The 13,888-nt window shown below is 49.2% G+C and overlaps 1 protein-coding gene across 1 annotated transcript; it reads left to right on the plus strand.

Annotated features, from left to right (window-relative positions):
• The first annotated feature begins 783 nt into the window (after positions 1-783).
• On the plus strand, positions 784-12,619 carry LOC119113567 (vesicular glutamate transporter 1-like). The gene is made up of 8 exons (XM_037237861.1): positions 784-1,050; positions 1,174-1,348; positions 3,375-3,511; positions 10,080-10,235; positions 10,638-10,770; positions 11,370-11,489; positions 11,879-12,003; positions 12,416-12,619. The coding sequence occupies exons 1-8, from the start codon at positions 784-786 to the stop codon at positions 12,617-12,619; spliced, it is 1,317 nt and encodes a 438-aa protein (XP_037093756.1).
• The last annotated feature ends 1,269 nt before the right edge of the window (positions 12,620-13,888 follow it).

Below are 13,888 nucleotides of genomic sequence, written 5' to 3' on the forward strand. Positions count from 1 at the left end.
ACAATCTTTGGTGAAAGGAAGGCAAATCCCATTATTCATTTCATGGTGGTAATCGGAAAGTGCAATGAGCTTTCTCCCGCAGGAGCAGAATCAAACCAGACACATCTGATCCAAAAATAACTTGACAACACAAAAATTTAACGTTCTCCCTTTAACGGGGACGTTGGCTTGAATCAGACGCTAGGATTGCTGGCGAGTGATGCTGGCTAGGTCTGGCAACCGATTATTAAAATGATCGGGATGGCTCGTGAATACAATGACCGGTATTAACCTCACCGCCCGTGCAGGGCACGCTCCATGTTGCCGTGTGGGAGCCGATGCTTTGTGTTTGCCAGGTCATGCACGTGCAGAAGGCAATGCCATGTAATGCACCGTTGGCGTGTTAGGAGATGAAAACTCCTATCTCTGCCGTCGTGTACCGAGAGAACGGCGGCTAAGTGTGACTGTCAAACAAGCTGACGAAACTAAACCCAGGGTCTACTGTGCTTCGCCATCAAAGTCTTGCTCATCATTCTCTGCTTCGCTTGTATTTCTAGTTTTGGCTATAATGTTTGTGTCCAAGCCAACCGACTCGCTGGGCCTGGGTCTAAGAACTTTGCATTTGCACCTGTCATTGCCGACTGCCGGCCTAGCTGGTGCTCATGTTCACCTACGCATGATGCAGGCCCAGCTGGTGCTCATGCTCACCTACGTGTGCCACAGACTGCCGGCCCAGCTGGTGCTCATGTTCACCTGCGTGTGCTGCAGACTGCCGGCCCAGCTGGTGCTCATGTTCACCTACGCATGATGCAGGCCCAGCTGGTGCTCATGTTCACCTGCGTGTGCCGCAGACTGCCGGCCCAGCTGGTGCTCATGTTCACCTGCGTGTGCCGCAGACTGCCGGCCCAGCTGGTGCTCATGTTCACCTACGTGTGCCGCAGACTGCCGGCCCAGCTGGTGCTCATGTTCGGCGTTGTCACCCAGGCAGTGGCCACACTTCTCTTCCCCGCCGCCGCCAGATGCAACGACTACCTGCTTATCGCACTGAGAGTAGCACAAGGCTTCACCTGTGTAAGTAACTGCACATTCTTCATCATGGGTGGGAAGGGAACGCTTCGCCGTCAGCGGTATGTGACGTCAATGTGACGTTGACGTCAGCGTTGTGACGTCAACACCGGGCCGGCGCCGTTCCAGTCTGTAGTCCTGCCGGCCAGCGTGGTGCTCATCAGGAACTGGAGCATCCCCGACGAGTACTCCACTCTTTTCTCCATCGCCTGGTCGCTGCACTACATCTTCTCCGGGCTCAGCTACCCCATCAGCAGCTCCCTGTGCGAGTATGGCGGCTGGCCGTTCGTCTTCTACGTCACCGGTGAGATGTGACGTCATTTGACTGTTAGTTTGACTGTGACACTTAGTCGCCTTTCTCTCGGTACGCCAACTCTAGCATTCGAGATCATACTAGCGTCTTAGATCTTGAGAACTATTAAAAAATGTAAGCTCTTTTTAAGCGAGTTTTAGACAGCTCGCCCCACAAAGTCTCCGTCGGGGCTGCCGGCAGAAATGATGCAATGGTGGAAATTTTTCTCAGTGAAGGCATGGCGTCTCTGCAACCAGAGCACATGGTCTATACAATGTATTGAGTGACTTTTTGGAAAGGTTTAAATGGCCACATCATTCGTGCTAAAACTTTTTCCGCCACCGGGGCTAAATTTCTGAACAGCCTAACACAGTTTAGTTTCCAGGGAGCTGTCGTTACGAGGCTCTCATTCTCGAAACTGGCCTGTGTACCTACATTGCAAACTGTCAACAGCAAAGTTTGGATTTGCTATTCACCCGCACTGTGCGGAGGCGATCCTGGGCGGTCGGAACAGCGCGGCGCGGCGCTCCCGACCGGCCTCGTCCGCTACCCAGCCCATTACCGGCTGGCCCAGCCGTACTGCCCCAATTCCGTCCCCCGTCCCCCCCCCCCCCGTCTGTTGCAATCGTTTTAGCAGCCCTGGGACCATGGGACAAGAGGCCTACGTCAACATGCTTTATTCCTTTGTGGACGGGTAAGAATTATTTGGAAGCATATTCAAAAGAGACATTCTTCGGAGTGCAATTTTGCCATTAAGAGTTCTGTTTTAGTACTAAAGGCCCATTGCCGTCCTGAGTTCCCTCGCGTACAGTTATTGCATGATTTAAGACATTGATGGTTTAAGACATTAATGGTTTGCATTGTCTCTGCATATAGATCAACTTGAGCAGGAACCGATATATCATGCTGAGCTTTCTTTGAAAAGTTAGTCAACCATGACATGCACATACAGCCTCGTGGCAAAATGTGGAGCAAGCATCTTTGCATATTGTGCAAACTACTGTAAACAGTGTCTCTAGTCGGTATAATACATGATGGAAATACGCTGCCGCCGTCAAAAGTATGCACAGCCATAACAAGCGCAAGGGCTTTCTTGCTCACATAAACTTAAAACTCGTGTTAAGTCACTGTATCGTCATGTCTAGTTGTTAATGAAGACGGCCATTTTGGCGACCTGACGGGTCACCAGCGTTTTGGGTGTAAGTACTTCCTGTCAGTACATATGATGCATTTTAACCTCTCGCCAAGACAATGTACCATGTGCGCACTCTTTTCCTGACCGCACGTGTCATGCCAAATCAACACACAATTTTAAGCCGCCCTCAAAGCTGCAGATTCTCATGATCTTGGTATGGAAGCTAGTCTTCAGTAGAACACTCTTTCATTGGAATAAATAAAGTAGCAATCCTTGGCATGGGGAATGCAAATTTGAGCGCATCAAATGCGAAGACAAATCAAGTTTGGGGAGAGGTTGGGTCAAACCTATCGTCTGGGTCCCCAACTCATTTTGAAGAGTGATGCCCCTGCCCACACAATTGCCACCCAGGCACGTGGCTGATGGCCTTTGTCATGCTCCGATCGACCACCAAAGCCTGACCCCTGTCGCATGCCCGCACGCGCGCCGACAGCGGCTTGGACTCTGCGGTAGCCTGTCATGTGCGCTTTCAATACCCTGGTCTCTGTGGTGTGCCACCCACCAAGTGCGGCGTCGATAACTTGGATTCCTTGGTGCGTCTCCGTGTGGGCTGCTACTAGCCTGGGCTATGTGGCTGGCCTCAAATGCGCTATCCCTAGCCTGGATTCCATGGGACGCCTCCATATGCACTTCCAGTGGTAACTTGGACTCCATAGTGTGTGGTGTGCCCGTGTGCACTGCTAGTAGCTCGGACTCTGTAGTTCGCCCTCAGGTGCCCTATCAATTGCCGTAACTCCATGGGACGCCTTCTTGTGCGCTGTCAGTTCTCTAGACCGCTACACCCCCAGATGGGCTACCAACAGCCTGGATTCCGTGGTACGTTCCCAGGTGCTCTGCCGTTAGTCTGGGCACTACTGGCGTGGTTCCTGGTGCCCAGCTGTCCTGATGAGAGTCGGCTCTGTTCGGAAGAGGAGCAGAAGTTCCTGACATCCCACCGGCTGTGTCGGGTTGCTACCATGAAGTCCTTGTCGGACAAACAGGTTAGTATGATGATGACATGACGACCGCTGGCCAGTCAGCTGTTGAGGAGCCTTGGTGTCGTGGTTATCGCAAGTCTCTTGACTAAACAAAAATGACGTTTTTGAGCCGATCGTGCATGCACATGTCACTTCTTGGACCCCGGTGTTCCTTGCAGTCGAGCTAGTTACAGACTGCGCCCAGTGACTCCGTGGCCAGCCCAGATTCCTGGCTGGGCCCAGTGACTCCGCGGTCAGCCCGGATTACCGGCTGGGCCCATCGGCTTCTTGGTCAGTCCAGATTACTGGCGGGGCCCAGTGACTCCGTGGTCAGCCCAGATTACTGGCTGGGCCCAGCGGCTTCTTGGTCACCCCAGATGACTGCCTGAGCCCTGTGACTCCGTGGCCAGCGCAGATTACTGGCTGGGCCCAGTGACTCCGTGGTCGGCCCAGATTACTGGCTGGGCCCAGTGTGTCCGTGGTCAGACCGGATTACTGGCTGGGCCCAGTGACTCCGCGGTCAGACCAGATTACTAGTTGCAACCAATGACTCCGTGATTGTCCCAGATTATTGTAGGTTCGGTCATGAAATATGAGTTTCATCAGTGATATGTTTGGTGATGTTGATTAAAGACAGTGAACCACATTTACACGAGGTTTTAAACTGAAATAGCCATCTTGACGATAATTCGGCGCTGTTCGCAGCCCTGCCCTTCTGAAGACCCAAGCCTCTCCAGTTTTGTGCACACTATTTGGGTCAATGCTGCGAGAAATCGGGCTCAACGTCATGACTTGTTCTCCTTGTCATCATAAGTATCTCACATCACACCACCATGTCAATTTTTAACGCAAAGCGATAAGTTTGGTGGTAAACTTTCCTGGCAGTCATGCGTTTTTTTAAACTAAAGTGCTGGAGGAATAAAACGGATTGTTAATGGGTGGGTGCAGCTGCTTGGGGTTGTGTAGCGGGTGGGCATGGGCAAAGCCTTATGGGCAACAGGTGGACCGGGTGAAGGAAAGCTTACCTGTTAAGGCCCATATTAACAGGTAGGGAATCCTTGTAGATATGTGGTAACTATTACCATATTAACACGGAATTTGCCAAATTTACCCATGTTGACATAACTAGGTGTATTTCAATCTTTATATCTTTCGAAGGCCATGGAAAGTTAACAAGTAGGGAACAAGGCCTCAGTAATGACTCATGTTACGTGGGACAATTTTAGTGAGGAGTTCTGAAGAGTTAAGAAGTAGGGGACATGGCATCAGCATCAATGTGTACACATCTTCGTGGGACAATTTCAGTGGAGAGTTCATGAAACAACTCTCCGGTGTTTGTATGTCTTCAAGAGCCCATGTTCAATGAATTTTGAAAAACGTGAGTCGGCATAGCACGAACCGAAAGTTTAATGAACTATGGCCCTCAACGTGCTTATCAGCAAGATGTGCCTTCAAGTCATAACGCACGGCCACATAAAGGCTAGAAACAGCTACCAGCGCTCTTTTGCGTGATTGGACAGTAGCAGGACAAAACAAGGCCCAAGCATGTTTTGACCTACCGTGTTCTCGCGTCACAAAATGTGAATCATGTCCGGAAGTGGAGGCCTCATTGGAGCACATAACTTATCGAGCAGCTCCCAACGTATCAAAACAGTTTTGTTACCACACGCTAATTTGATATGTTTGAGGTGAACTGGGACGGACCGATTTCTTGTACTGGGCAGTCATAAGCTCATTGATATATTATGACTTGTAAAAACTTCCAGGCTCAAAGAACCATGCATTACCGCGAAACAAAATTGAAAACTAAACACTGAATTCGATCCATTAAAACGTAAATCTCACCCGATCCAGGATGATATTTTTCCTTGGTCAGGATATCTCAGACGTTTCAAGGCACTTTCAAGGCACGAGGCTCTTTCTTCAAGTTTAATTGGGTCGCGTTTCTTGGTTTTCATGGTTGTGAAGGGCTTACGGGGCGAGTTATATAACACACTGGTATCACGAATATGATAATTGCTTGGGCTGTCGTCCTCGCCTGGTGTGATCGTGCAAGCACAACGTTTCAACCACTTAGTTCTCGGGATGTCGATGAGTGTTTTAAGTATTTATGGCTGGGCAGTGCCTGGCTTTCAGCCATGTGTATATCACAGCCCAAATGCTGCTGGAATTGCTGGGGTTAAACTGGTCTCCTCCGATCATAGGTTCACCGCTATACCTCTGAGCTGGAACGTTTGGGTCGTTTTGCTATGTTCGAACTCCCTCCTACTCATCTCTTGGACGTATGGCTATGTTTTCGCAGAATTGAGATCTATATTGGGCTGATGTATACGCTTGGCTTACGGATGGTGCTGCTAATCCATGTCATGTGTGCCGACTCCTCGACCTTCCTTACTTTTTATAGTTGCTTCCTGTCGCTGATGATTCTCTCAACTCAGACTGTTCGGTGACCGAATTTTGACTATGTATGGTCTGTCGTACCAGACTTCAGATAGTTGGCTTTCCGTATAGTCTAACCGGATAGTCTAACCGGATAGTTGGCTTTCTGTGCTCTTCAACTCTGGCAGATAGTGGGCGACTGGTTGTTTCCTTAGAGCACCTGTCATAACTGCATGGCATGTCATATATGCAATATTTGACTCGTTGCTGGGTGTTGCTGGTCAGACTTTGGCAATTGCGCTTTGTGAGCGTTTATGTACTTCAGAAAAGACTGTTCTGATGTCGTATTGTAGACAGATTCCTGTGGTCTTCTCTGGCAAGTCTTTATTGTAAGGTAACGATGCCGTTGCCCCTCGTTTCTCCCTTGACTGTCCCTGTTCGGCATGCTCTTTGGGCTTCGGGTCCAGGAAGCCTCTTGCCTATCCGCTCCTGCCGAATGCATCGGTTAGGGGGTCATTTCGCTCTTCTCAGTGGCGCCACCAGGGCCATTTGTATTCGCGCGATCTTGAAGGCATGCCATGTGGCATGTCTAGACAGCGTGGGACCAGTGCGACTGGAAGTTGAGGTAGTGACCGGTTGCTGTTCCTTTCCGGTATACCGATGTACTGAACCTATTGTTAGTTTTCCCGACTTGGCTGGGAAGAAAAGCCTATTAGTTCTCGCCATCCATAGTGAACTACGTGTGAATTATAGTGAACTGCCCATAGTGAACTGTCCGTAGTGAACGACCAACGGGTGTGGACGTGGCCGGATGTCATTACGTCTTCCTGGTGTCGCCAGAGCACGAATATGGCGTCGAAGCGTCGCAACCACACGGATAGCCATGAATGGTTATAGCCGTGTGCTGGGCAGTTCCATCGCCATGCCTTCGAAATATTCCAAGAAGGTGTTGACAATTAACGGTGCCAGAGGTGATCACATGGCGATTGTCTCGGTTTGCTAGTAGCATTGTTCGCTTGGCTGGAATGTAGTCGTGGTTGTACAGAAGGGTGTGCCGAACACACCGAACCAACATATGAGGCCGCGTACTGCTGTGCAGGACAGGTCAAAGAGCGATGGAAAGACACTGGAAGGAACATGCATCTCAATAATAAAGTGGAGATACTCGCCTTCTGTGTCACCGCGGTCGCGTTCAGGCTAAACGAACCATGTTACCAGCAAACCGAGAGAATGACCATAGGATCACTTCTGTCACCAGTGATTGCCAGAATCCACATTGAGCATTTCGATGACTTGGCGATGAAAACTGCACCATTTGAGCCGTCACTGTGGCTGCGACACATCAACGACATATTAATTCCCTGCCCGCACCAATAATCCGTAACGGCGTTCCTCAACCGCATAAACAGCTTGCAACAGGTTGTCCAGACCACCACGGAACGAAGGACAAAGCATGCTACCGTTCCTAGACGTTCAAGTCGAAAGGACCGACAATGCATGACAGAAATCGGCGTGTCGGAGCCACAACAGCTACTGGTCTCCACCCGAACTTCTATTCACATGAACCAGACACTGTCAAGAAATGTGTCGTGAAATGCTTTTCTCATTGGGCAGATAGCAACAGCCGTGATGGTGCAGCTAGGAGAGAAATAGCGAACTAACCGAGGCGTTTCGCAGGGATGGATACACAACGGTGTCCTCGATCAGAGGTTCAAAAAGCATGCTGGATAAACTGGACAGTCATAGAAAAACCAGAGAAAACGGCATCGCTGGCTTTACACATGGGCTTGCCAGAGACGATCAAAGAATATGTGCACGATATACACCACAACAGTCTTTAGAAGGAGATCAGCGCTCAAAAGAACACTCACCCAAACCAGACCACCAACACCTAAGGAGCGCACAGAAGAACTGCATGTGCAAGAAACCACTCAGTTGTGTGATGGGCCTGCAAATGGGCCTGAAGGGCCTGCAAGGGCCTGAACAAAGGGTCTGCAAATGAGAAGGAAGTCGCCCTCCGTCGGTCAGATAAGAGAGCAGGACGGAGACCATCCGTGGTGGGACTCGGAGGACTGGCGTGGAAGAGCGCGCGTGGTCAAAAGGCTATCGTTGATGAGCTTAAGATCAAGTAACCATCATCGACAGAGAGCAACACCGGACTCGTCTGGAAAACCGAGGGGGCTGCACACGTGGTGTTGACTAGCAACCCCATCAGTAAGCCTAACATTTTCAACTCCGTCAAAAGCAATTGAAGTGTCTAGGAGGTGAATAACGAGCAGTTCTTACAGCATTCTACTGTGCTTACCGGTTAGTTCACTGGTGGAAGCATTGGACTCATCATCAGAGGACACGCTTTTCGAAAATCGAAACTCTGAGGAGACGCGTAAGGCATGCGTACACCATCCAACCGTCAGCCAAGCTGGCATTGACATGCTTTGAGCTGCCATACCTATGAATAGAAGCATTGCAATGATGCATGTTGACTCATAAATGTATTCATGGGAGTGTTCCACATGCATATGGGGTTTTGAACTGAAATAACGATTATGAAGACCTATCGGTGCTGTTCACATCCCTGCTCTTCCTAACATCTAAGCCCCACTAGTTTCTTATCTACGCGTCCACAATCATTCGGAGAGCATTTCGGGGGGAGTGGCTCAAAGTCGCCTTGGCATTCATAACGTCAGAACAACGTCATTCAAATCCTGTCATTCCATGAGCCATGCGATAATCAAGGCCAAAAATATCATTGTCGAGACATTTATATCTCGCGTTCGTGAGCACCATTTCCAGATATAACGACCGTCAGTTAGCTTTCAATGCTTGCCAAAGTACGATGGCGTAATCGAGCCAGGACGCATGGAGGCCCATATATGCCAAATGGAAAACCGCGTTGTCTAGAGCAGTCTTTTCCACTTAAAAGCATACCTGTAGTTATAAGTGAGCTTGCTTCATCATATCTGCTGTTTGCTTTTATATATTTAGATGAGAAACATTTTCTTCAAAGGGAGTGTTTCACATCTGTGTGGGGTTTTGAACTAAATTGTCATTGTTTTATTCAGAAATTGTAAGATGGTGCAGTGGTTGTGCAATTTGAGGCATGACAAGTATTAAAAGGAATTAAGATGATCTCCGTACAATAATGATGTACATGATTTAGTTCAGTAGCTTGTATTTTTGCTGATTTTCTAGTTATGGACCTCGCTTACAGAATCAACTATTCAAATATGATAAACCTGTTGTAATGATTTATTTGACATTTTTAATGAGCAAGATCTGGGACCCAAAGTTTGTCAAAAGTAAAGCTTACTTAGCGAATATCATGTATGTAATTATTGTAAGCCGGTCGTCTTAATTCCCTTGTACTAAAATAGCCACTTGAAGTTCACAGTCCCGCCCATCTGAAGACCTAAATCACTCTAGTTTCTAACTACACGCCCGCAACGATACGCAGACTGTTTCAGGGTGACTATCGTAAGGTCACCCAGCATCTGTAATGTTACAATAACATCATTTATTTCCACCCATTCCATTAGCCACATGGCGATCAAGACCGACTAGAACATAATGGTGGAGACGTTCATACCTGGCGTTCGTGATTACGATTTCCAAGTATGACAGCTGTCGATCGGCTCCGAATCAATATCGTGCAAGGAGCGCATAACCAAACAATAGCGTATTGAGGAACGTTTTAACTATGCAGTGTTGTCTATGCTATTCAGTTTAACTATGTGTTGTCTGGAGCAGTCTTTTGCAATTAAAAGTATACCAATAGTTATAAGCGGCCTTTTTTGATCTTATGTGATGTTTGCTCAAATGTCTTTAAACTTAGAACATTTCATTTAACAAAGTTAATCTTAACTCAGAAACGTCAGGATTGGTGGATGTTGTGTAATCCTGTATCACGTATGGATGCGGCGTACATTTGCCGTGGTTGTTGGTTTTACGCGTGCATCGCTTCATGCACAAAACCGGTGCTAGTGTGTACTAGCAGCGTGGCGAAATGCATTTCATGTTTTGAAATGCGCGGAAAACAAAAATGCTGAAGGAATTTCAGATGGTTAAGCTTTTCAGAATTTCATCGGACGTAATAATCCAAGTTGCGATCAAAAGGCATGTCACTGTGCGAAGACTCGCCCCATAGCCAGCCGCCTTGTCGATACGGATCGCCGCTCTGTACCATATCTGGATTACGGACTGCGTGCTGTCGTAGGTGAAGCCGGCGCGGACCCCGCTGCTGGCAATAGCCACCAACCGCCAGGTGCTCATCATCGTGGGAGCCTTCTTCGTCTACCACTGGTTCTTCTACTCGCTTAACATCACGCTGCCGACCTTCCTGAAGGAGACGATGAACGTCGATCTGACAGAAGTAAGTCTCGTAACATTGGCCGTGTTGCGCGATGTTGACCTGCCGCGTGACCTTGGCCGTGTCCTGTGACCTTGCTATCCGGCACCCTCCGTACGAGGGAAACAGCTGCGACTGTGAAAGGACCATTGTAAGCGGCGTCATCAGGTGGACCGTCAGCATGGCCCGAACGCTCCACACACATCAGCACGCAATATTTGGCAAGGTCATCGCCGTTACCGCTAACTCATTTAATTGCATATAATACGCAATTGAAGCAGTCACACTCAAGTCACGCAAGATTTTACTGTACGGTCTGCCTTACATCATCTTATAATCATCATCTTGCTTCATTGGTCGACACCATATCTGAATGAAGCGGTGATTCGATGACGTCGCATGTCATAGCCGTTTTTTGCTTCGCAGAACGGCTCTCTCTCTGGGTTGCCCATCATGTCCATGTCCGTCGGAGTTTTGTTCGGTGGACGGCTTCTTCAGTACCTGATCACTGAACTGCAGTTTGGTCGCACTTCTTCCCGCAAGCAGATGTCTACTTTCGGTGCGTAGTTTTCCATCAGGAAATCCCACATGTTTGGCGTCATTTAATGCTGCAAGTGCGGCTGTGACTTACGGCACGTAGGTTGCAAAATTTAGTTAAATGCTACTCACCCTCACCATACCTGACCTGAACCGATTGGGCTGGAACGGACTGGGCCTGACCTGACCTGATCTGACCTGATTTGACATGGCATTACTTGACCTGGCAATGCAGGGCATGACATGACCGTACTCGACTTGACCTGACCTCATCTGGCCTGGTCTGGCTCCAACCGCTTCGTCATCCGGCTTGCCTTCCGTACCGGCTTCATATCCTGCATCCTCGCGACGCCCCGTTTGTCCGGGGCCAGCTGCATGCATCAGCCATGAGTGGGTTGCCCCCTGCCCCCCCCCCCCCCCCCCACCGATGCCCACTAGCGGAGACCCCGTCCGAGCGTCGAGCGCAGCCCCGCTCAGGGGTCCCTGTGCGGGATAACAGTCGGCGGACGGACCTCAGGCGCATGTAGTTTTACTGGACCATTATCTACTGCCATTCATCTCATTGCTCTGAACTTGTCATCGGTCGTAAGAGTTCTAATCTAAACCAAACCAAACCGACAGCCATGCTGGTGCCTGCTGGGCTGCTCGGCGTCATCCTCGTCCTGCCTCCTGGCAGCACATACACTACCATGGCTCTGATCTGCTTGAGCAACGCGATATTCGTCCTGAACGTCTCCGGCGGTAAGCTGATCCCTCCCCGTCATCACGGCGGAATCAAGCTTTGTTTGCATGGTCTCTGTGGATAAACTGATTCTGAGTGCTGCCAAAAATTAAGCAGTGTCTGCGTAGTAACTGCGTTTTTGAACGAGGCTTTCGAATCGGGCCGAACTGCAGCCGCAGAAAGTATGCCTGACCGTCTCCAAAGGGAGTTGGTTGTGCGCGTTTTATTTCCAACATGCTGAGTGTAGTTTATTGTAATTTAGGCATGCATGACTCATTGCGGGCTTTAACAGAGGACAATACAGTCGTAGTTCCACCACCGCGCAAGATATAGGGCATGGGAGACCCCAACTGGCCCGTAACGCCACCTGTGGCGGCCAATGACAGCTCCCCGCGGCGTCCATCGCCAGGTCTGCTGTCAGCAGGGCCTGACCTGGGGCCACAGTTCGCCGGCGTCATCTGGGGCCTGGCCGGATCCGTCGGCAGCCTGACGGGCGTGCTGACGCCGATGGTGGCGGCCGCCATGACTCCGCACGTACGCCAGCGACCATAATGACATAGATAACTGCGCTCTAGCTTACATTAAACTTCATTGCAATAAGTACGCGCCATACACAGTTCTGCTCCAATGAATTTGTTGCGATCGCTTGACGATACCAGTTTCAAGAATCAGAGCAAAAACGGACAGAAAGTAACGGCAAAGGTAAACGGTAAAGTAACGGAAAGTAACACAAACGGTAAGCACTCCGATCTTTAGTCCGAATCGTCACCGAATGCAGACATCGCTAGACGTTCTGAAGTAGCAATCGTGCCGAACCATGTCCATTGTCCATCATGTCACAGATGTTTCTCGGTCCCTTGTATGAATGTCCACGAGACCGCCTTGCCGTCGATACCGTGGCCCTTGACGCCGGCCATTGTGACCAACTGCTGTCTCAATGCTTCAGAAAACCCTGCTTGAGTGGCGCTACTTCTTCCTCATCGCGGTGGTGTTGTTGGTGGCTATGGACTTCGTGATCGTGCTGTTCTGGAAGTCTGAGCTTCAGCCGTTCGCGAGGACTGACGATACGCCACCCCAGCCGTCTGTCCGGTCCCATGAGGACGATCCTCATGAGGACAGTCCACAGATCAGCTGCTCGGATGATGTGTGATCACCACGGAGACGTCTCACTGATCGAAGTCGAAACCATTACGCCACTTTTCGTTGCGTGTTCGTGTGTTTGAGTCACTCATTCATGTAATTTATGTCGATGTGATCTGTTGATCAAAGGGTTATTCTACGACAAGCCGAATGAAATATTTGTATTTTGATACGGAAAACCCTTAAACTTTGACGAGGACAGGTCTAAACCGTAATCATAGGGCTAAAACATAATTACGCAAGTTTTGGAGCCGTACGGCATACCGAAAAGAAACTGGGAGGAGATGAAACTATGCAATGACGTCACGAACCCTTTTCTTCAACTTGCTCTAGCAAAAACAGTTTGATGAGAACAGTGCTTGGGAAAAACGCATCGGAAAGCTAAATGCCTTTTTCTGAAGCATTGATCAATGTAACATTCAAGGGTAAATTAGGCACATATTGTGGTTTAGATCGACCTTTGACCCCATTTTCTGAGACGCATAGTGTATTTGATTTTCCTTAAACTGGTATGCAGTCAGACACCAATTTATTTCCATTGATGCTAAAGCAGAGAAATTGATGGGACATTTGTCACGTCGGTCGAAAATCATATTTGAACAAGGGCGGGTCACGCAGGGGGCACGTCATAAGCTGGCCAGCCGGTACCGGGTGGCCGGGTGTGATCGGCGCGCTGCGTCGGACGTGGTGACCGCGACCTTGAAGCCAACCGGGACCCTGGGGCAATACCTTGAGAGTGTCTTTAATCGACCTTACGTACCTGTCATCTATCCCCAGTCATGTGGAGGGAGAGAGGGGAAATTATAGTTCAACGGTGTGGCGTGTAGCCATATGTCATCAACTCCAAAGTCGTCTTTTGGAGCATCACGTATCATTTGTTCCTGTCGGTGATGTGAATACAACAAAGTAAAGCAAGCAAATTCAAATTACTGGCTACTTTTCTGCGTCGTAGGTTTCGTGCAACTGAGTCGTTTGCAGCAAGTTATTTCACGGATCATTTGTTCCTTTCGGTGATGTCAATACAACAAAGCAAAGCAAGCAAGTTCAAATTGCTGACTGCTTTTCTGCGCCGTAGGTTTTGTGCAACTGAGTCGTTGAAGTCAATGTTCTGTGCTGCATTCGTCCCTCACGGGATTACCTCGGATGTTTGAGCAGTTACATTTATTGACGAAGCTGCACCTGAGACGTGTTTTTCACAGGATTAATGAGGACTGTAGCTGTGCGTTCTCTTCAGCGTTCGTGCGTTTTTTAACCTTTTCTCTATGCTTCGTTTTGTAGA

This window comes from Pollicipes pollicipes, unplaced genomic scaffold (genome assembly GCF_011947565.3).
Source record: "Pollicipes pollicipes isolate AB1234 unplaced genomic scaffold, Ppol_2.1 Scaffold_7262;HRSCAF=8765_pilon_pilon_pilon, whole genome shotgun sequence".
In the NCBI taxonomy this organism is placed as follows: domain Eukaryota; kingdom Metazoa; phylum Arthropoda; class Thecostraca; order Pollicipedomorpha; family Pollicipedidae; genus Pollicipes; species Pollicipes pollicipes.